General features: G+C 43.4%; 1 protein-coding gene across 6 annotated transcripts in view; it reads left to right on the top strand.

Annotated features, from left to right (window-relative positions):
• The window catches only part of LOC132406323 (trichohyalin-like), a 136,830-nt gene that overhangs the window by 39,936 nt on the left and 72,261 nt on the right, over positions 1–24,633 (top strand). For 3 of the 6 annotated variants that reach the window (XM_059991838.1, XM_059991837.1, XM_059991836.1), the window contains one exon: positions 16,856–17,809. In XM_059991838.1, coding sequence (XP_059847821.1) covers positions 16,856–17,580 — 725 coding nt within the window. In that variant the 3' untranslated portion in view covers positions 17,581–17,809. Of the gene's footprint in view, positions 1–16,855; positions 17,848–24,633 lie in introns of those variants that run through there. The other 3 variants (XR_009516133.1, XR_009516134.1, XM_059991840.1) reach the window with 2 other exon arrangements.

Here is a 24,633-nt window from a genome sequence, read left to right as displayed (position 1 = left end):
AGGGAGGTCATGGAACTTACACAGATTAAAGAGGAGGAGGTGCTTGCTGTCATGAGGCAAATCAGAGTAGATAAATCCCCAGGACCTGACAGGGTATTCCCTCGGACCTTGAAGGTGACTAGTGTTGAAATTGCAGGGGCCCTGGCAGAAATATTTAAAATGTCGATATCCACGGGTGAGGTGCCGGAGGATTGGAGGATAGCTTATGTAGTTCTGTTGTTTAAAAAAGGCTCAAAAAGTAAGCGGGGAAATTATAAGTTGGTAAGTTTGACATCGGTAGTAGGTAAATTATTGGAAGGAATACTAAGAGATAGGATCTACAAGTATTTGGATAGACAGGGACTTATTAGAAAAAGTCAGCATGGCTTTGTGCGTGGTAGGTCATGTTTAACCAATCTATTAGAGTTTTTCGAGGAAGTTACCAGGAAAGTGGATGAAGGGAAGGTAGTGGATGTTGTATACATGGACTTCAGTAAGGCCTTTGACAAGGTCCCGCATGGGAAGTTAGTTAGGAAGATTCAGTCGCTAGGTATATATGGAGAGGTAGTAAATTGGATTGGACATTGGCTCAATGAAAGAAGCAGAGAGTGATAGTGGAGGATTGCTACTCTGAGTGGAGGCCTGTGTGCCACAGGGATCAGTGCTGTGTCCATTGTTATTTGTCTTCTATATCAATGATCTGGATGATAATGTGATAAATTGGATCAGCAAATTTGCTGATAATACAAAGATTGAAGGTGTAGTGGACAGTGAGGAAAGTTTTCAAAGTTTGCAGAGGGATTTGGACCAGTTGGAGGAATGGACAGAAAAATGGCAGGTGGAGTTTAATGCAGACAAGTGTGAGGTATTGCACTTCGGAAGGTAGAACATACAAGGTAAATAGTAGAACACTGAGGAGTGCAATAAAACAGAGGGATCTGGGAGTACAGATGCATAATTCCCTAAAACTGGTGTCACAATTAGATAGGGTTATAAAGAGAGCTTTTGGTACATTGGCCTTTATAAATCAAAGTATTGAGTATAAGTATTGAGTTGGAATGTAATGGTGAGGTTGTATAAGACATTGGTGAGACCAAATTTGGAGTATTGTGTGCAGTTTTGGTCACCTAATTAGAGGAAAGATATTAATAAGGTTGAAAGAGTGCAGAGAAGGTTTACAAGGATGTTGCCTGGACTTGAGAAACTGAGTTACAGAGAATGGTTGAATGGATTAGGACTTTATTCCCTGGAGCGTAGGAGAATGAGGGGTGATTTGATAGAGGTGTATAAAATTATGATGGGTATAGATAGAGTGAATGCAAGCAGGCTTTTTCCGCTGAGGCCAGGAGAGAGAAAAAAAGAGGTCATCGGTTAAGGGTGAAGGGGGAAAAGTATAAAGGGAACATTAGGGGGGGCTTCTTCATGCAGATAGTGGTGGGAGTGTGGAATGAGCTACCAGATGAAGTGGTGAATGTGGGCTTACTTTTGACATTTAAGAAAAACTTGGACAGGTATATGGATGAGAGGGGTTTGGAGGCAAATTGCCTAGGTGTAGGTCAGTGGGACTAGGCAAAAAATGGTTCAGCACAGCCAAGAAGGGCCAAAAGGCCTGTTTCTGTGCTGTAATGTTCTATGGAAAGCAATTTAGGCTACGTCCACACTAGACTGGACAATTTCAAAAAAGCCAGTTTTGCGTAAAAACGATAGGTGTCCACACCAGGCGTTTTTCAAAATACCTCCGTCCACATTTAAACAGGACGAATAGTCATGGGGGAATTTCAATATGCAGATACTTTGGGAAAATTGGGTTGGTGTTAGATTCTAAAGGGGAATTTCTAGAATGCCTACAAGATGGCTTTTTAGAGCAACTTGTGGTTGAGCTCACTAGGGGATCAGATGCTCTGGATTGCGTGTTGTGCAATGAACCGGAACTGATTAGAGATCTTCAGGTAACAAAAACCCTTGGGGGCAAGTGATCATAATATGATCGAATTCACCCTGAAGTTTGAGAAGGAGAAGCTAAAGTCAGATGTATTAGTATTACAGTGGAGTAAAGGGAATCACAGAGGCATGAGAGAGGAGTTGGCCAGAATTGATTGGCAGGGATGACTGCAGAGCAGCAATGGCTGGAATTTCTGGAAGCAATTTGGAAGGCACAGGATATATACATCCCAAAGAGGAAGAAATATTATAAAGGAAAGATGACACAATCATGGCTAACAAAATATGTCAAAGCCAACATAAAAGCCAAAGAGAGGACATCTAATACTTACTTCTTACCTCAGTGGTTGGTAAGTTGATGGAGAAGATCCTGCGAGGCAGGATTTATGAACATTTGGAGAGGCATAATATAATTAGGAATAGTCAGCATGGCTTTGTCAACGGCAGGTCGTGCCTTATGAGCCTGATTGAATTTTTTGAGGACTTGCCTGAACTCATTGATGAAGGTAGAACCATAGATGTGTATGGAATTTAGCAAGGCATTTGATAAGGTGCCCTATGCAAGGCTTATTGAGAAAGTAAGGAGGCATGAGATCCAAGGGAACATTTCTTTGTGAATCCAGAACTGGCTTGCCCACAGAAGGCAAAGAGTGGTTGTAGGTGGGTCATGTTCTGTATGGAGGCCAGTGACCAGTGGTGTGCCTCAGGAATCTGTTCTGGGACCCCTATATAAGTTAAGACTTCGTCCTGATGAAGGGTCTCAGCCCGAAACGTCGACAGTGCTTCTCCTTATAGATGCTGTCTAGCCTGCTGTGTTCCACCAGCATTTTGTGTGTGTTGTTCCAAGGATGGAAGATTGGTTTGTGTGATGTACTGGGCTATGTTCACGATCTTCTGCAGCTTCTTCTGGTCTTGGACAGGACAACTTTCATACCAGGTTGTGATGCACCCTAGAAGAATACTTTCTATGGTACGTCTATAAAAATTAGTGAGGGTTTTAGGGAGCAGGCCAAATTTCTTATTAAGGGTGAGGTCTCTGTACTTGGAGGTAATGATAAAATAGGCCTTAGTTAGCATGGTTTCCTCAAGGGAAAATCTTGCCTGACAATTGTTTTGGAATTCTTTGAAGCAGGGTAGATAAATGAAAATTGGTGGATGTTATATACAGATGTAGCCCCCTCCCCCCCCCCCCACAAAGGTAGAGCGCTCCTATGAAACCTTTCTTAAGCTGAAATGGCGCAAAGCGAAGAACCATTAATTTATGTGGGAAATGTTTTTGTAAAAGCAAAAATCCTCTTTGTAATGCAAAAACAGGTTACCAATGTAGGTCTTTTGTAAAAGCGAAGTGGCGTATAGTGAACATTCGTAAAACCGGGACACCTGTACTTGGATTTAACAGAAGGCATTTGACAAGGTGCCACACATGAGACTGCTTAACAAGTATTACAGGAAAGATTCTAGCATGGATAAAGCAGTGGCTGATTGACAGGAGGCAAAGAGTGGAAATAAAGGGAGCCTTTTCTGTTTGGCTGCCAGTGACTAATGGTGTTCCACAAGGGTCCATGTTGGGACTGATTCTTTTTACATTATATTTGCATGATCTGGATGATGGAATTAGCTTTGTTGCAGAGTTTGCAGATAATATATAAGATATGTGGAGGGGAAAGTAGTTTTGAGGAAGTAGAGAGGCTACAGAAGGACAGATTAGCAGAATGGACAAAGTGGTAGATGGAATACAGTACCGGGAATTGTATGGTCCTGCACTTTGTTAGAAGAAATGAAAGGTAGACTATTTTCTAAGTGGAAAGAAAATACAAAAATCTGAGGCGCAACAGTATTTGGGAGTCCTTGTTCAGGATTCTCTAAAGGTTAATTTACAGGTTGAGTCTGTGGTGAGGAAGGTAAATGCAATGTTAACATTCATTTGAAGATGACTAGAATCATTTTGAAATAATGATTCTTCCAGAACCATTCCTGAATCTAGTGATTTTTGAAAGATCATTACTAATGCTTCCTAGTGGCCTAGTGGGCAAGGCATCAGTAACCTGAAGGTCACTGGTTCGAGACTCAGCTGAGGCAGCGGGTTTGTGTCCTTGAGCAAGGCACTTAACAACACATTGCTCTGCGACGTCACCGGTGCCAAGCTGCATGGGTCCTAGTGCCCCTCCCTTGGACAACATCGGTGGCGTGGAGAGGGGAAGACCTGCAGCTTGGGCAACTGCCGGTCTCCAATACAACCCTGCCCAGGCCTGCGCCCTGGAGATTCCAGGCGCAGATCCATGGTCTCTTGAGACCGACAGATGCCACCACCACTAATGCTTCCACAAGCAAGAATGTAATGTTGAGACTTTAAAAAGCTCTGGTGAGGCCTCATTTGGAGTACTTTGGACTATTTTGGGCCCCTAAGGATGTGTTGAAACTTGAGTGTTTAAAGGACGTTAATGAAAATGATTCCAGGATTGAGTGCTTGTATCGTATACAACTCATTGTGTCAAGATGGCACCAGCGTACAATGCTCCATCCTTTGACATCTCCCAGATAACTCAAGAAAATTTATTTTTTTTTTACTTCTCTTACATCTGTTTTTCACTTTAACTGTGTTTCTGGGACAGTTAGAGCCTGAAATTTACAGTTTGGAGATGGTTTGAGTGACCGAACACTTTGCTGTATCCAAGAAGATTCCAGGAAGCGATTGTGTACTTGAGCGGCCTCTTCATGAAGAAATTTCAAGACAGATGTTTGACTCCATTTTGCCAGTTAAAGTGTTAAGGAAGATTGAGATACCAAGTGGAATGCGGATGGCGAGCAAGAGTTCAGTGCCAACTGCCTTCCTTTTGAGCGTTGCTGGAGAAGGAATCCTAGAGTGGCCTATTGCTGGTACAGACTGGTAGGCCTATGCGCACGTGTGGTGTTCCTCACTTTCAGTGAATGTTGGTGACATCAGAGGATAATATTGTGGTTCTGCATTTATGGATTGGACTATTGCGTTTATGGCCTGTAGACTTTTTCAGATTTATGGTTTTTTACATTGTGCTTTTTATTGCCCATTCCTTTTCCATTTTGTTGTTTGGGGGTTGATGTTCTGTTCTGTACTGTTAGTGTTTTTTTGTGCTGGAGTGAGGTTGCTTTGTGGGGGGGGGGGGGGGGAATTAATGTTCCTGTTCCATTTTGTGTGTGAAGAGGAGGGTTTTGGGGGTTGAGGATCAAAATGCCGTCTCTTTTGTGTGGGGGAGGGGGTGGGTTTGATGTTTCTCTCTGAACGATGTTTATATTCTTTGTTGCTATCTAGAGAAGATGTTTCAGAGTTTTATGTTAGATAATGAATCTTAGAACCTTTGAATGGCTTGTCATATGAATAGCTTTTGAAGGCTCTCGGCCTCTATTCGCTTGAATTCAGAAGAATGAGGGGTAACCTAATTGAAACATATCAAATAATGAAAGGCTTTGATGGAGTAGATGTGGACAGGATGTCTCCTACTTTGGAAGAGTGCAAGACCAGAGAATATGGCCTCAGAATAGAGGGGAGTCCTTTTAGGACGGAGTTGTGGAGGAATTTCTTTAGCCAGAGAGTGGTGAATCTGGAATTCTTCGCCATGGGCAGCTGAGGAGGCCAAATCTTTATGCATATTTAAAGCAAAGGTTGATAGATTCTTGATTGGTCAGGGCATGAAAGGATACGGGGGAGAAGGCAGGAGATTGGGGCTGAGGAAAATTGGATCAAACGGTGAGCAGACACAATGGGCCATATGGCCTAATTCTAGATCTTATGGTCTTATGGAGATCAAGAAAAAATAAACATTACTAGGTAATGAGAAGACAAATTTAGAATGTTCACGAAAAGAATGAACGGAGGATTTAATGAATGGATGGCACCATGGCTGCATAGTGGTAGGCATGATGTTATTGGAGCTTAGGGTGTCAGAGTTTGGAGTTCAATCCCGGCACCCTCTGTAAAGAGTCTCTGTCTGATCTTCCCATGTGTGGGTTTTCTGAGTCCTTCGATTTCCTCCCACAGTCCGGAGGCATAATGGATAGGTTATTATAAATTGTCATGTGATTAGATTAGGGTTAATTTGGGGTTGTAGGGGGTGGTTGGGCGGTGCAGCTTGAAGCTCTTTTCTGTCATGTATCTCTAAATAATAATTTCTTTTGTTATCCCGGTGGTTGTCATGTCATGCAATGCATATTTGAAACTGTAAAGCATAATGGGCTCAAGTGGGTAGTTGAAAAGGAATTTAAGTTTTTAAAGGATAGCAAGCCTGTAATTTTGTATAGTTAAATTCACTGCCTGGTTCTTGCTCAGTGTGAAGTAAAATGCAGTGTTAAGTTTTTTGAATTTTTTTTGATTCCGTTCTATATTTAACCTTTTCTTCACCCCCAGATGCTATTTCGTTGTCTATTTGTAGTATTGACACATTGAATTTAAATGTATTTTCTTAATATGCATTTGAGAGTATCTTTAAAATGACATAAAGTAAGTTCCATATCACTAAATAAAAACATAAAAAGCAGATTAATTTTAAATTCCTCTTTGCCAATTAGCCAAGGGCTAAACGATTCCTGCCTGCAAGGAAGTTAGACAAAGTTGATGTTAGTGGAGAGATAGACACCAGGTGCTATTCTATATGTCTGTGTCACTAATCTCAGTAACACTCGCCTGTTACACTGACAGTCATTTGCTGAATAGTACTAGGGTGTGGTAAGAATTTTTTAACTGATTTCTTTTTTCTCCTCAAGAATTTTTTCATACTCTATGTTCCTCAACCTTCATAAAGACTGCTGTTTGTGGGTACCCTGTTTCATCCATTTCTACTTTTGAGGGGGTCACGTGGATGGGTACACAGACATCACTGTGTGCTTACCTTCATTGTACAGTGCCTTGTAAAAGTATTCAGCCCCTAACCCTTTGTTCACATAAAAGACTGTTACATCCAGTGATTTTGATCAATTTAACTGAGAATCATTATCTATGAATCACATGCTCCTTTTCTCGCAGTAGAGCCAAAATAAAACAGAAAATTGTAAAGCATGAAAAACTAAAAATTCCAAAACTGAAAGTTCAGCAGTTCACAAGCATTCATCCACATTTGCTCAGTACTTTATTGAACCATCTTGTAGCTACTACAGCCAATAGTCTTATTGGATAAGCCTCTATTAGCCTTGCACAACATGATGGAGCAAGATTTGCCAATTCATAGTCATAGAAAGGTACGGCACAGAAACAGGCCCTTCAATCCATGCAGTCTATGCTAAGCCATTTGAACTACATACTCCCATTTGACCTGCACTGAGACCATAGCTCTCCATACCTCTACCTTCCATGTACCCATCCAAACTTCTCTTATACGTTGAAATCTGGCTTAAATGCACCATTTATGCTGGCAGCTCTTTCCACACACTCACAATCCTCTGAGTAAAGAAGTTTCCCCTCATGTTCCCCTTAATTCCATAACCTCTAGATGTAGTCCCACCCAACCTCTGTGGAAAAATCCTGCTTGCATTTATTCTATTTATATTCCTCATAATTTTGTATTCCGTTATCAAATCTCCTCTCAATCTTCTATGTTCCATGGAAGAAAGTCCAATCCATTCAATCTTTCCTTATAACTCAGGTCCTTCAGACCCAGTAACATCTTTGAAAATTTCCTCTCTACTCTTTCAACCTTCCTTGCATACTTTCTGTAGTTGGGTGTCCAAAACTGCACATGATACTCCAAATTTGGTCTCATCAACATTTTGTACAACTTGAACATAACATCCCATCTTCTGTACTCAGTACCTTGATTTATAAAGGCAAATGTACCAAAAGCTTTCTTTATGACCCTATCTACTTGTGATGCCACTTTCAACAAATTAGGACCTGTATTCCCAGATCCCTTTGTCCCACGGTACTCCTCAGTGGCCTCTCATTCATTGTGTAAGACTTAGCTTGGCTGGTCAGAACGAAGTGCACCACCTTGCACTTGTCTATATTAAATTCCATCTGCTACTTTTCAGCCTATTTTTACAATTAGTCCAGATCCTAGTGCAAGCCATGATAGCTGCCTTCACTGGTAACTACATCCCCAATCTTGGTGTCATCCACAAATTTCTTGATTCGGTTAACTACATTATCACCCAGATCATTGTTATAGATGACAAACAACAATGGACCCAGCACCGATCCCTGTGGCACTTTACTAGTCACAGGCCTCCAGTCAGAGAGGCAACCATCTACTAACACTATGGCTTCTCCCACAAAGCCAATGTCAAATCCAATTTACTACCTTATCTGAGTGACTGAACCTTCTTGACCAATTTCCCATGTGGGACATCAAATGCCTTGCTAAAGTCGATCTAGACAACTTCCACTGTCTTGCCTTCATCAACTTTCCTAGTGACTTCCATGACAAGCTCTATAAGATTGGTTAGACTTGATCTACCTTGCACGAAGCCATACTGACTTCCTAATCAGTCCATGTCAATCCAGATACTCGTATATCTGGTCCCTTCGAACACCTTCAAGTAACTTTCCCACCACTGATGTCAGGATTATCATATAATTTCCTGGTTTATTTATAGAGCCTTTCTTAATTTAGTATTAGCTATCCTTCAACCTTCTGGTACCTTGCCTGTTGCTAAGGATGATTTAAATATTTCTGCTAAGGCCCCTGCAATTTCTGCGCTTGTTTCCCACCTTTTCAGTGTCTGCGAGTTTCTCCTCTCTAATTTCCATTGACAGCACCTCCTCCTCTGTAATCTGTACAGGGTCTAGGAAGTCGATGCTGCTTTACCTCACTTCTATAGACTTTGTGTCTGTCTCCTGAGTAAATACCGATGTTTAAAAAATCCACTTAAGATCAACGCATTTCTTGGCTCCATGCATGATTACCTTGTGATCTTCCACAGTACCAATTTTGTCTATTGTGCTATTGACGTATCTGAAGAATCTCTTGGGATTCTCATTCACCTTGTCTACTAGGACAACTTCATGCCTTCCTTTAGCTCTCCTGATTTATTTAAGTGTTATCTTGCATTTCTTATACTCCACAAGTACCTTTGTTCCTACCTGTCTATACCTGCTATGTACCTCCATTTTTTTTTCTTAAGCTGGGTCTCAGTATCTTTTGAAGAATCTGTTATCTTTATATTCTGACAGACACGTATAAGCATTAAGCATTGTACTATCAAAATTCACTTTTGAAGGCCTCCTTACCAAGTACGTCTTTGCAAGAAAACAGCCTGTCCCAATCCACACTTTCCAGATCCTTTCTGATAACATCCAAATTAGCCTTTCTTCAATCTAGAAGCTCAAACAGACCTATATTTTTCCATATTTACTTTGAAACTAAAGGTATTATGATCACTAGATCTGAAGTGTTCTCCTACACAAACTTCTGTCACCTGCCGTGTCTCCTTCCCCAATAGCAGATCAAGTATAGTTACTCTCTTCTTGGGAGAGTTAATCGCGTTTCTGTATACTGATTAAGGAAACTTTCCTGAATATACTTGACAAATTCTATCCTATCTAGTCCTTCTTACAAAATGGGAGTACAGTCTCTTCTTGGAAGTCTGTCGGGAACGACGATGACGTCATGCCTCTAGTAAGAGTGAAGACCAAACTAGGAAGTGCAGGTGCGCTTGCAGGTCGGCCACATTAAGGCCATTGAAGGATTGGGTCACCTCTCTTTGCAGTCCTTGCGCTTTAGATGGAGGTCCTTCAGCTGCTGCTTGTTGTATGTGCTTGTGTCTTTGTAGACTACTAGGTGTTGCAGTCTTTAGTCAAGTCCTCCCAACCAGTCACAGAGACATTGCATGCCTTCAAGGATGCGCAGTCTTTATTGTGCTTTGTGGGGCCTTTGTGCTTGCTGGTGCCATGTGCCAGCTTGGAAAAGAATACCATCTTTGGAAGCCGGTTGTCTTCCATCTGGAACACATGTCCATTCCATGGAAGTTGAGCGTTTGTGATCATTGTCTCTGTGCCAGAACTCTTGGCCCTTCATAGCACTTCGGTGATGGGGACTCTGTCTTGCTGCGAGATGCCCATGATCTTACGAAGGCATTGCAGGTGGTACTGGTCAAGCATTTTGTTGTTCCTGAGGTATGGGGTCCATGTTTCATAGCCTTACAGCAGAGAAGTCAGGATGACTGCTCTGTGGACTGCCATCTTGGTCTTCAACCAGATGCCACGTTTTCCCCACACATGTAAATAGCCTGCCAAAGGATGCCCCAGCTTTTGCAAGTCTGTTTGAGATCTCTCGGTCTAGACTGCAGGAAGAGGTGAGGCAGCTTCCCAGGTAGGTGAAGGTCTCAACATTGTTGAGCTGTGTGCCTTCAATCTCAGTTCGTGGTTCTGCAGGATTGGTATGGGATGTGGGCTGAAGTAGAACTTCTGTCTTCTGCAGACTGATGGTTAGGCCAAATTTTCTTGCTCCCACAGCGAGCTCCTGCAGTGTGCTGCAAGAGAGCAGTCATCTGCAAAGAGGTAGTCTTGTACTATTGTTTCCAACATTTTGGTCTTGGCCTTGAGGCATTGCAGATCAAAGAAGTATCCATCAGTCCTGTAGCAAATTGTTATTCCTGCATCAGTCTGTGAGAGAACAGCATTGTGGCAAACAGCAGGCACGAGGACAAAGCCCTGCTTGACACCGTTAGTTACTAGGAAGGGGTCAGAGATGCAGCAGTTTTTGATGAACCTGACCATCATGCCATCGTGGAATGGCCTGACAATACTGACCAACCTTGGGGTGGGGGGGGGGGGGGGGGTGGGCAGCCTAAATTGGTAAGGATGTGCCAAAGTCCTGTGCAACTGACTGTATCAATGGCATTCGTCAGGTCCAGAAAGAGGGTGTTCTGTTCCTGGCACTTCTGGATCTGTCTGACAGCAAAGTTCATGTCCACTGTCCCTCTTTTAGATCTGAATCCAATTTGGCTCACAAACGTCATTAAGGAGATGAGAGGTAGTCTTGTTCAGTATGATATGGGCCACGATCTTCGCGGCTATGCTCAGGAGAGGTATGCCTCTGTAGTTGTCACAGGATGCCCTGTACCCCTTGTTCTTGTACAGGTGGATGATGTTTGCATACCTAAAGTCCTGTGGTACACAGGCTTTCTCCCAGAACTGCTGCATGAGCTCTGTCAGCCTCTGAAGAAGGGCTTTGCCACCCTCCTTGAGGACCTCTGGTGGGATCCCATCTGGGCTAGGGGCCTTGTCTGATTGCAGCTGATTGACTGCTTTCCTAGCTTCTAATATTGTGAGGGGGCTCATCAAGGGCTTCCAAGACTGGGCACTAGGGCATGTCTTCTATGGCCTGTTCAACAGCTGGTTGTAATGGTCTGCCCAGCCCAGTGCTCCATCCAAGGAGCGGACTGGTGCCATGATATTGGAGGAAGATCCGTACACTGCCTTCAGACCATCAAAAAACTCCTTTGTGTTGTTCTGGTCAGTGCGGTGCTGAAGCTCTACTGCTTTGTCCTCCCACCTGATCTTCCATCTTCCGCAGCTCAGCCTGGACCCTTACTATGCAGGTGCTTCAAGCGTTCATAGTTGGAGGTTGACTGCTTGTTACTGTACCAGTTTGTAAAGGTTTCCTGTTTCTGCTTGAGGAGGGTGATGAGTTGATCTCATCGAACCAATCTTGATGCTTCCTCTTGGGGTGTCAAAGAATGGCATTTACAGTGCTATACAGGGTGCCCATGCCTTTTCTGGGTCTGACCCCTCAAGCATTTGCTCAAGATGTTCCTCCAGTTTCCTGATCAGTTCTGGGGTCAGCAAGCTGTTTAATGTTCAGCTTCTGCTCAGTGGCAGCTTGTGCACCCTGGCGATCGGAAATGACAAATCAGCAGGATGTGGTCAGTCCAGAAGTCTGCACCCCTCATCGCACTGATGATGATCACATCCCTGATGTCCCAGTGCCTCGTGATCGCGTAACCAATCAGATGCCTGTTCTTGGAACACAGTTACATCCAGGTTGCCTTGTGGATGTTTGGAGGCCTGAAAGAGGGTGGTGGTGATCGTCAGCCCAATTTCTGCGTGGAAGGTGAGTAGTAGCTGCCTATTTGAATTCTCCTTTCCTCAGCCATGTTTGCCAATGACTTCTGGCTAAGACTGATGGTCACTGCCTACTTAGGCATTGAAGTTGCCAAGTAGCAAAATTTGTTGTCTTTGGGAACAGAGCGCAGTAGTTGGCTGAGTTCCTGGTGGAACAGTTCCTTCTGTTCAGAAGTGCAAAGTCATGGTAGCATTGATCAGAGTCAGATAAGTCTTGGCTTTTAGAGGCATCCTCATTACCATTGATGCCTCTAGGGAGGGACTCCAAGTTCCTGATTATTGTGATCCAGATGGCAAAGCCAACTCTGTCTTCTTTAGCCTCATCCTTTTCCCTTGCCACTCCAGAAAAACATCTAGGCAGCCCTACTTTTGTGATATCAACAGTCTCGGTCAGGTGTGCCTCACTGAGTGCCGCAATGTCGACATTGTACTTCTGAAGCACATGTCCTACAAGTGCAGTTCACCTCTGGTCTGTTACTCGTATCGTTGTCCATGAGTGTCCTGATGTTCCAGACTCAACACAGAATTTGCTCAGGTTTCTGGTGGTTCTTCTTTCTTTTTTGGTTTTGAGATACTTCACCCGTAAAATAGATGTCCAGTCAGCTGTGGGATGCTCACAGGATAGGGTGAAGCAAGCTTTCTTTAGGTCACCTTTTCCAGACCCTTTCCCATGACAGAGGGAGCAGTGCAGTCCCTGAAGAGGGCTGTTCCATTGTCAAGGTGGCTGCCGAACTCTGCTCTTTCCTTGTGAGAAGAGAGCGACTGTCCTGCCTTGGTTGCCCGAGTACAGGTCTGTGACTAGTGGCTCCTAGCACCATCTAATGCCTGCCACCATTGCCACTCGCCCATCGCCCCAGGTCTTGAGTTGGTTGTGGAGACTGGCATCACCAAATCCTGGGTAAGAAGTCTATGAAGAGCGTGAGTTGCCCAAGTGTCACGATCGCTCTCTTGGTCCAGATGCTGATGTCAAAAGGGATGCCAGGCATAATGTTTTGATGATGGCTGAACTGCAGGAGCTGCCAGAATGACGTTGCATTAACATCAGACTGCCTTAGAGGTTCCGACTCCAGAATTCTTTGGGGTTAACTCCCAAAACCTTCCCCATGAGTGGGTACAGCTGCAAAGCAGCAAGAGGTTTTAAGTCAGAATTTTCCTTCTGGAAGGCGTGCTGCCTTCCCAGGCTAACGAGCCACACCTGCCTGAAGTAACTGGTTTTAAGGTGCCAGTGACCCACCTTCACCCTTTCTGTCAGTGTAAACAGTTCCGCCATGTGAAGGTCAGTACTTTCATATACACTACATCCACTGCTCTTCCTTCATAAATGTGTATAGTCACATCCTCAAAAAACTCAATCAGCCTCGTAAGGCGGGACCTGCCCTTGACAAAGATATGCTGACTATTCCTAATCATACCTCTCCAAATGTTCATAAATCCTGCCTCTCAGGATCTTCTCCATCAAATTACCAACCACTGATGTAAGACTCACTGGTCTATAATTTCCTGGGCTATCTCTACTCCCTTTCTTGAATAAAGGAACAACATCTGCAACACTCCAATCCTCCAGAATCTCTCACGTCCCCATTGATGGTGCAAAGATCATTGCTAGAGGCTCAACAATCTCCTCCCTCGCCTTCCACAGTAGCCTGGGGTACATCTCATCCGGTCCTGGCGACTTATCCAACTTGATGCTTTCCAAAGGCTCCAGCATATCCTCTTTCTTAATATCTACATGCTCAAGCTTTTCACTCTGCTGCAAGTCATCACTACAATCACCAAGATCCTTTTCCATAGTGAATACTGAAGTAAAGTATTCATTAAGTACCTCTGCTATTTCGTCCAGTTCCTTACACACTTTCCCACTGTCACACTTGGTAGTTCCTATTCTTTCACGTCTTAACCTCTTGTTCTTCACATACTTGTAAAATGCCTTGGGGTTTTCCTTAATTCTGCCCGCCAAGGCGTTCTCATGGTCCCTTCTGGCTCTCCTAATTTCCTTCTTAAGCTCCTTCCTGTTAGCCTTATAATCTTCTAGATCTCTAACATTACCTAGCTCTCTGAACCTTTTGTAAGCTTTTCTTCTTGACTAGGTTTATTACAGCCTTTGTACACCATGGTTCCTGTACCCTACCATAACTTCCCTGTCTCATTGGAACGTACCTGTGCAGAACTCCACACAAATATCCCCTGAACGTTTGCCACATTTCTTCTGTACTTTTCCCTGAGAACATCTGTTTCCAATTTAAGCTTCCAATTTCCTACCTGACAGCCTCGTAATTCCCCTTACTCCAATTAAACAGTTTTCTAGCTTGTTTGTTCCTATCTCTGTCCAATGATATTGTAAAGGAGATAGAATTATGCTCACTATTTCCAAAATGTTCTCCCAGTGGAAGATCTGACACCTGACCAGGTTCATTTCCCAATACCAAATCAAGTACAGCCTCTCCTCTTGTAGGCTTATCTACATATTGTGTCAAGAAACCTTCCTGAACACTCCTTACAAACTCCACCCCATCTAAATCCCTTGCTCTTGGGAGATGCCAATCAATATTTGGGAAATTAAAATCTCCCATCACGACAACTCTGTTAATATTACACCCTTGCAGGATCTGTTTCCCTATTTGCTCCTTGATATCCTTGTTACTATTGGGTGGCCTGTAAAAAAAAAACACCCAGTAAAGTTATTGACCCCTTCCTGTTCCTAACCTGTACCCACAGAGACTCCGTAGACAATCCCTCCATTTCACTATAACAATCTTTCTTGCAGCAGTCTGTGATCTCTCTACAAATTTGTCCCTGTAAATCTTGCAGACTTTTGGGTGGTCTGTAATATAGCTTCATTAATGTGGTCATACCTTTCTTATTGCTCAGTTCTACACATAATGCCTCACAAGATGAGTTCTCCAGTCTGTCATGACTGAGCACTGCCATGACATTTTCCTGGACTACGTACTACTACAGCCCCTTCTTTAATTCCTCCTGCTCTGTTACATTTCAGGCAATGGAACTCTAGTAAAATGAACTGCCAGTTCTGCCCCTCCTGCAACCAAGTCTGACTAGTGGCTACAATATTATAATTCCATGCTCTGAGCTTATCTGCCTTTCTTATATACTTCTTGCATTGAAATATACACAGTTCACTAAATTGGTTTTCATCGTGCTCAATCTTTAAATTCCTTGCTTTATCTGAGGTCTTAACAGCATGTCTGCACAACCTCTCCACTATCTGTTCTGGCTCTCTTATTCCCATTTTCCTGCAACTATTTTAACATCCCATCCCACTACCTTCCTGCCAGGATATAGGTCCTGTTCCACTTCAGTCTTTTCTGTATACTTTCTTGGAAGACAGCCCAATTATCCAACTATCCTCCTTTCAGAATTGCTCAAGCTGTGCCAGTTTAGTTGGGGAGTGGCAGTGGACGGCAGTCTTGAGGTCTTGCCAGAGATGTTCGATCAGGTTAAGGTCAAGACAATGGGCCACTCAAGGGCATCAGTTTTCTTCATTTGACTTCACTCCATGGCGGTTCTGGTAGTGCGCTTTGGGTTGTTGTCCTGCTGCTATATGTACTGCTTACTGTTGAGGCCAGAAAGTTCCACTTTAACCTCATCTGACCACAGGACCTTTTTCCATGTCTTATGCAATTTTCTAAGTTACTCTTTGCAAAGTCTTTTAAGGGCAAGGATATGCCTTTGTTTTTAGAGGTACGTGTGACATAAATCTTAATACTGCGTATCAGCCTGGTAACACCATCCCTATTGTAAAGTATAGTGGAGGTAGCAACTTGCTATCGGGATGCTTTTCAGTAGTAGGAACTGGAAATCTGGTCGCAATTGATGGGAAATGTTGCTAAATACAGAGAGGTTCTGGATAAAAACTGCTAGCTTAAACTGGAGAGGGAACTCATCTTTCAGAGGACAATAACCCAAAGCACACTACCATAACAACTATGGGGTAGCTTCAGATGAAAAATATGGATGTCCTTGAGTGGCCCAGTCAGTGTCCTACGCTTAACCTGATCCAACATTTGTGGCAAGACCTCAGGATTACTGTCCACTTCTCGTGTCCAACTAAATTGGCATTGGTAAATATGGAGGATTTGGTAAATATTGCTCCATCACGTACAAAGTTAATAGAGTCTTGCCCAAAAAGGTAGTAACTGTGAGAGGTGGTTCAACTAAGTACTGAGCAAAGGGGATGAGTACTTTTGAACTGCTGACATTTAAGTTTTTGAATTTTTAGTTTTTCATGCTTGACAATTTTCTATTTATTGGGCTCTTCTGGGAAAAAGGAGAAGGTGATTCACAAGTAAAATTTCTCAGGTAAATTCATCAAAATTTGTGGTTGTAATACTCATTTATGCGAACAAAGGGTTGGGGTTGAATTCTTGAATAAGGCACTGCATCTGTACAAGTATCCATATTTCTCCATATTCTGATATGGATAACTTCTTGGCATGTTTCACAAAGATGAGAAATTCTGCAGATGCTGGGATCTAAAGCAACATACACAAAATGGTGGAGGAACCCATCAGGCCAGATAACAGCTATGGAAAAGAATAAACAATCAACGTTTTGGGCCAAAACATCGACTACTTACTCCTTCTGATAGATGCTGCCTGGACTGATGATTTTGTCCACCATTTTGTGTGTGTTAGCATGCTTCACTACTAATATGACGAGCAATTAATGACAAAGACATTCATAACTTGCAGCTAGAAAGGATTATAATCAAATTCTGCTTATGCAGTCTGCTCTTCCCAATACTGTATTAAATTCTCTTTAAAGCTGTTACCAGTCAGACAGAATTTTTGATTCAAAACCTCATCTGTAAAATAGCAGCATCTCTTTCAAAGCTACATGGTATCACATCTTTAATTATCATTTGTTGTTTCCTTTTCAATTTGAAAGATCCAGTTATCGGAGAGCTGTTAGCAGAGAAACAAGCTGTGGACTTGAAGAAAGAAGAGAAACTGAGGAAGAACAGGGAAGCCATGAAAAAGCACCGGGATGGAGAGACAGCAGAGCAGAGAGCAGATAGGCTGCGTAAGAACAGAGAGGCAATGAGGGTTCGCCGGCAGATGGAATCTGAGGAGCAGCGAGATATTCGGCTGCGTAAAAACCGTGAGGCTATGAAGCGGTGCCGTCAGATGGAAACTGAAGCACAGAGGGACGAGAGGTTGCGTAAGAACAGAGAACTGATTAAAAGTCGGCGGCAGCAGGAATCCCAGGAGCAGAGACAGGAGAGGCTGCGGAAAAACTGGGAGTCGACTAAAGTCCGACGGCAGGAAGAGACTGAGGAAGAACGAGAGCTCCGGCTACGCAGAAACTGGGATGGAATTAAAAGGCGCCGCGAGCAGGAAACAGAGGAGCAGCGGAAGAAAAGGTTACGGAAGAACTGGGAAGGGATCAAGAACCGACGACAGCAGAAGAGTGAGGGTGAAAAGGAAGACATGTTGTGCAGGATTTGGGAAGCAATGAGGCAGTTCACCCAGCAGGAAATGCAAGATGATAGAGACAAACGATGTCATTTGCTGTTGGACAGGGGGCTAGTGGAAGGAACACAGGAAGAGAGGCTGCAGAACAGGGAGGCGTCCCGGTGCTGTTTCCAGCAAGAGGTGGAGCAAAGGAAATGAGAAGGACGGCTGAGTCTTTAAAACTGGATTTGGTTTCGCCAGCAGTTCCTTTCACCAATAATGCTTGCCCGCTTCAGCTTGTTAAACAACGCTGGTTACTACAAAACAATTTTATGCCATAAAACAGTGGATTAATATTGACATGTGCAGGTGATGGATAAAAGCTGTCTTAATTCATTGTGGTTAGTGATCCACCAGGCTTAAATTGTCACAAACCATGGGATCACAGTAACTCCTGGGAGGAGGAGCAAGACATTTGATTCCTGGGTAAGAGTGCATAAGAGATAGAAGCCGGATTAGATCTATTAGCCCCTTGTTTGGAAGCAAATTCTCTTTTGTGAATAAAATGCAGGAAATGTTTCATCGTGTTGTATGTACAGATAATGAACATTATGATTCAGGCAGACAGCACAAATTTAGTCATGCACTTCAGCCTCCCTGTGTACTGCTGGTAACTGGTTCATGTTGTCCTTGTAAGGACCAGGAAGGGAGTATACCTGCAAAGAAAAGAGAACTTTGGGTTCCACTGACTATTTCAAAGGGTGTGGAAAAGTTGAGTATTGATGAGATTCAGTCCAGCTGTGTCCCAAATATGAAGTGCACTCAAAGCTCTGCCAAGTATGTCTCCGGTCACTGTTTGGACTGTATCAAAATTGCTCTGGACCAACACAAGATTTGGATGTGTATGGCATTTTGGTGAATTGTTGCCTTCATTTTTACCAAGTACACTGTAGCTGCAACAACTAAAAAAAAAAGTCAGTTATTAATTCCAATTTACCATACAACCAGGAGGTGTTACACCACACTCCATTCCTAAATGGTGGCATTTGTCTTTCTTTTGACAGTGATGCTCCTTTAGAACACTTTGTGGGAAGCCCTGTGCTTTTGTTCTTTTTCTGTGCTTAGCTAATGGAGGTAGAGTTTTGATACAGAATCTGCTGCCACTTGCTGTTCCTGGTGTTTGCTGTTTCTTGTTGCTCCATGTTGCGATTCTAATTGTGATACGATGCTTGCATAGTATATAAATTTTATCCAGAAGATTGTATTTGTGGTTAACATGCTAGAAGAAAGGAATTGTTTATCTTGAAGCCTTAATGTGGCTTGATGATTTGCAAAGATGCTGAATGTTCATCGTTAATCATTGGAGTCTAGTCAAACGTGGGAGACAATTAATGCAGGGCCTCTTAAATAAATAATCCAGTTGTTATGGTGTTGGATAACTTGTAAATTTTGTGGAATACCAAATGACATTTCTTAAGGCATCACCCAACGGAGCACAAATCTTGGTTTAATGTGTCATTCTAACAGCCAACATGTGAAGTATTGGTTTTAATTGTGGCTAAAGGAAATGAGAGGGAGGCACTTGCATCGTGTCTGGTATCTGCAAGGGTGGAATAAATGAGGCTTTAACATCCATTGTTTTGTCCTTGAATTGGAACATAACTAAGTTCTCCTAAACTTAAGTAGTACCAGTGTTATTACTGCTTGCCAATTTTTCACTTACACACTTGATTTTGTATTATAATAAATTATAGCAGAACTCTGTATGAATGGCACCAAAATTAAAAAGCAGGAATCCAAAATCATTCCCCTTTGTACAAATTAAGACTTCAATCACTAGAGTGGTGACGAGTTTAGTCAAATAATGTCTTGACATCAAGGTCAGTCACTCTTACCATGCCTCCTGAACTCAGCTCCTTCACTAGGCTGTGACCTGATAGCATAATGGTTAGCTAATGATATGACAAGGCCAGAGACCTGAGTTCAAATACATTACTGTCTATAAGGCATTTGTATGTTCTACCCATGACCACTGTGCTTTTCTTCCACATTCCAAAGATGTAAGGGTTACTTGGTTAATTGGTTGCATGTGTGTAATTGAGCCTGTCAGAGTTAAAAATGGTATTTGCCAAATTCACCCATCATCAGCATCTTGATGGCAGAGGGCATCATTGATTAGACCAACACTTCCCATTGGTGTCTTGTGGCTGCATTTTGTGCCGTCTGCAATTATTGGCTGAGGCTGGTCAATCTGCAGCACCCAAACCCAATGCCCTTGATCACTGAGAAGGTTGAGGTCAGTAAGCACAGGGTAAAAACTAATTGCTGTTTCCCCTGTACTCCCTGTTTCTGACATAGCATAAGGATGCAGAGGTAACATTAGTGCCACAGAGATCTGGAGACTTGGGGTCAGTCCTGCTATCCTGTTCTGACTGGGGCTTCCACTGTGGTCTTGGTATTTGCCTTGGTGCCATGAACATCCTAGTAATGTATTCCTTGGTAGATCAATTGGCTCCTATAACTTACCCCTTGGGTATTGATGGGGGGAAATGGGAGAATCTGGGTAGGGTTAATGGGGAATGAGAGCATGGTAGGGAAATGTGGAAGACTGGGATAGCTCTGGAAGCCAATGTGGATTCAGTGGGCTTGAATGGCTGACTGTTTAATCATGTGAGACTATGGGAACTGTTTCACAACAACCTTAAAGGGGTGGCTGCACCAAATGAATTGTAGTGCCTCAAGGTGGTTTCTTTTCAAGGGCAACAACTGCTTGCCAGTGACACACTAATACAAGAAAAAAAAGGATAAATTTAACCCACCATATCAAACTACTGGAATCTAGTCTATTAACTGTTGGGCTACCCAGTTTTGCTAATTGAGAAAAATAGTGTTACATAGGTGGTGAGGTACAGCAGAAAGCTTTAGTTTTGAATGCTGGTTGTATAGGTCATTCTAAAACACAAGTACTTTGATGAAATACTAAGGAAAAAGCAGTAAAAGAACTTTGAGTTTAGGGTTATAGAAACATAGAAAACCTACAGCACAATACAGGCCCTTCAGTCCACAAAGCTGTGCCAAGCATGTCCTTATCTTAGATAGAGTGCAGTACAGGTAGTGAATGGGCTTTGTGTTCCATTCTTCTTGGGACCTTAGCTCCCAGTGGAACATAGGCCATTGATGACCTCCCATCTCCATCATCCAAAGTCGATGGTGTTGTTAGAGTTCATCAATGTTTCTATAATCCATCGCATCTGCTGTACAGGGGATTAGCCTATAAAGCTTCACCAGAGTCCTGCTGGCCAGGTGGAATGGTGGTCTTTGAGTGGTGTGGTTCCATTAGCTGACCCCAATATTAGAAACATAGAAAACCTACAGCAGAATACAGGCCCTTCGGCCCACAAGGCTGTGCTGAACATGTCCTTAGAAATTATCTAGAGTTACCTATAGCCCTCTATTTTTCAGTGTACCTATTGAGGAGTATCTTAAAAGATACTTTTGGGGCATTAGACCATAAAACATAGGAGTGGAATTGTGGCATTAGGCCTATCAAGTTTGCTCCACCAATCAATCATGGCTAATTTATTTTCCCACTCAACCCCATTCCATTCTCCCATGCTTTCTCTCTGAAACCTTTGACAGCCTTGCTAATCAAAAACTTATCCACCTCTGCTTTAAATATACCCAATGAATTGGCCTCAACTGCTGTTCTGTGGCAATGAATTCCTCAGATTTACCACCCTCTTTCTCATCGCTCTTTTGAATGGATTTCCTCATGTTCGAAGGCTGTGCCCTGTGTTTCTAGACTCCCCCACTGTAAGAAACAACCTCCCCACATCCCCTCTGTATTGGCCTTTCAATATTTGATAGATTTTAATGAGATTCCTGCTTTGCCCACCCATTAGCATCATTGAATGCTAGAGAAGAACAGCACAGAAACAGGCCCATCAGCCCATCCAATCCATGCTGAGCTATATAAACTGCCTACACCCATCAGTCTGCACCGGGACCATAGCCCTCCATACCTATCCATGTACCTATCCAAATTTCTCTTTAAATGTTGAAATAGAACTTGCATGCACCACTTGTGCTGGCAGGTTGTTCCACATTCTCTCAACCCTCTGAGGGAAAAGGTTCTCCTTAAACTATTCATCTTTCACCCTTAACCCACTGATCTCTAGTTGTGGTCCCACCCAACTTCAGTGGAAGAAGTTTGCTTGCATTTACCCTAACTATACTCCTCATAATCTCTTAATCTTCTATGTTACAAGGAATAAAGTCTAACATATTCAATCTTTCCATATAACTCAGATCCTCCAGACCCAGCAACATTTTTATAAATGTTCTCTGTACTCTTTCTGCTTTATTTACATCATTTATTTACCCCATTCTCCAGCAAGTACAAGCCCAGAGCCATCAAATGTTCCTCATATGTTAACCCTGTCATTCACAGGATAATTTTCGTGAACCTACTCTGGACCCTTTCCATGGGATGTTGTATCCCATGAATTTTATTGCTTGTTCTGTTACAGCTGTTGAAAACCAGGAGTTAAAATAAACACGTTACCATTTATTAAAGGCTAGTTGAGCTAGTGCGTCGAGCGCGCACTTTAAAAGGCAGGACTTCTTTTCAGAGCGGGCAGCGGAGTCCGTGGAAGCAGAGTCCTGGGCTTTGGCTAAGTGGGCTTCGGCAAGCTTGTGTGATTGCTCGCTGAGGGGAAGAAGGTAAGGTCGCTAGGTGCTTTTTAGACTTATTCTATTAATCCAGTTCAGGTATGGGGGAGACAGTCAGAGCAGTGGTGTGCTCCGTATGCAGTATGTGGGAGGTCAGGGTCAACACAGTTGTCCCTGATGACCACACCTGCAAAAGGTGCGTCCAGCTGCAGCTCCTAACAGACCGAGTTAGGGAGTTGGAGCAGGAGCTGGATGAACTACGGATCATTCGGGAGGTGGAGGCAGAGATAGATGGGAGTTATCAGGAGGTAGTCACACCAAAAAACCAAGAAGTAGGCAGATGGGTGACGGTCCAGAGAGGCAGGGGGAGCAGGCAGAGAGAGCAGAGCACCCCTGTGGCCATTCCCATTAACAATAAGTATACCGTACTGGATACTGTTGATGGGGATGACCTACCAGGAATGAGTTGTAGTGGTCCTGCCTCTGGCACAGAGGTTGAACCCTCAACTAGAAAGGGGAGGAGGGAAGAGAAGAGAGCGATAGTTTTAGGGGACTCTATAGTTAGGGGGGCAGATAGGAGATTTTGTGGGGCAGATCGGGAGTCTCGGATGGTATGTTGCCTCCCTGGTGCCAGGGTCCGGGACATCTCAGATCGGGTGCAGGCTATTCTTGAGAGTGAGGGCATGAATCCAGATGTAGTGGTCCATGTAGGGACCAATGATGTAGGTAAGGTGAGTGAGGGGGTCCTGCTTAGAGAGTTCAGGGAGTTAGGAGTGAAGCTGAAAGGCAGGACCTCCAGGGTGACAATCTCGGGATTGCTACCTGTGCCACGTGCGAGTGAGGCGAAGAATAGAATGATTATGCACATTAATACGAGGCTGAGAGCTTGGTGCAGGAAGGAAGGGTTCAGGTTTTTGGATAATTGGTCTTTGTTCCAGGGACATTGGGATCTGTTTCGAAGGGATGGTCTACATCTGAACCGGAGGGGTACTAACATTCTTGCAGGAGTATTTGCCAGTGCTGCTCGGGGGGGTTTAAACTAGATGTGCAGGGGGCAGGGATCCAGATCCAGAGGGTTGGTCAGAAGGTGCATGGGGTTAAATGTGTACAAGGTTTGGGTGATCTTGAGAAGGTCATCAAAATTCAGGGTGCAATTTGCCCGATGGAAGTTCAAGGAGCTGGGTTAGGTACAGTAGACAGTGTTTTAAGCAAAGAAAGGAGGAATGGGCTAAGAATTCTATACTTGAATGCGCGTAGTGTCAGAAATAAGACAGATGAGCTTGAAGCTCAGATGAAAATGGGGAACTACGATATTGTTGGGATAACGGAGACATGGCTGCAAGGGGATCAGGCCTGGGAATTGAGTGTACCAGGGTATACGTGCTATCGTAGAGACAGAAATATGGGAAGGGGGGTGGGGTGGCCCTGTTGGTGAGGAATGAGATTCAGTCCTTAGCAAGAGGTGACTTGGGAACAGGGGAAGTAGAGTCTGTGTGGATTGAGCTGAGGAACAGTAAGGGTAAAAAGACCCTAATGGGTGTTGTGTACAGGCCACCAAACAGTAGCGTGGATATTGGGTACAAGTTGATTAGGGAGTTAACATTGGCATGTGCTAAAGGTAATGCAGTCGTTATGGGAGATTTCAACATGCAGGTGGACTGGGAGAATCAGGTAGGTGCTGGACCCCAGGATAGGTAGTTTGTGGAGTGTCTAAGGGATGTATTTTTGGAACAGCTTGTGTTTGAGCCAACCAGGAACGAGGCTATTTTGGACCTGGTGATGTGTAATGAACAGGAATTGATAAGTGATCTTGAAGTAAAGGAGCCATTAGGAAGTAGTGATCATAACATGATAAGTTTTTATCTACAATTTGAGAGGGATAGGGGCAGATCAGAGGTGTCAGTGTTGCAATTAAATAAAGGAGACTACGGAGCCATGAGGGATGAGCTGGCCAAAGTTAAATGGGCAGATGCCCTGGCAGGAAAGACAGTGGATCAGCAGTGGCAGATATTCTTGGGCATAATACAAAAGATGCAAATGCAGTTCATTCCAATGAGAAGGAAGGATTCAAAGAGGGGGAAGGGGCCACAGTGGTTGACAAAGGAAGTCAGAGATTGTATAGCATTAAAGAAAAAGAAGTATGACAGGGCTAAGATGAGTGGGAATACAGATGATTGGGAAAGTTTTAAGGAACAGCAGATCTTAACTGAAAAAGCAATACGGAGAGAAAAAATCAGGTATGAGCTCAGTCTAGCCAGGAATATAAAAGGGGATAGCAAAAGCTTTTTTAGCTATGTGAAGAGAAAGAAGATAGTTAAGAACAATGTTGGCCCCTTGAAGAATGAATTGGGAGAAATTGTTATGGGAAACAGGGAAATGGCAACAGAATTTAATGCATACTTTAGATCTGTCTTCACCAGGGAGGACACAAGCAATCTCCCAGATGTATGGATGGGCCAAGGTCATAAGATATCAGAGGAATTGAGACAGATTGACATTAGGAAAGAAACTGTGATGAGTAGACTGGTAGGACTGAAGGCTAATACATCCCCGGGTCCAGATGGTCTGCATCCGAGGGTTCTAAAAGAGGTGGCTCAGGAA

The sequence above is a fragment of the Hypanus sabinus genome, chromosome 16 (assembly GCF_030144855.1).
Source record: "Hypanus sabinus isolate sHypSab1 chromosome 16, sHypSab1.hap1, whole genome shotgun sequence".
NCBI lineage: Eukaryota > Metazoa > Chordata > Chondrichthyes > Myliobatiformes > Dasyatidae > Hypanus > Hypanus sabinus.
Note: the sequence above shows the minus strand (reverse complement) of the source record. Positions and strands in the feature narration are given on the sequence as shown.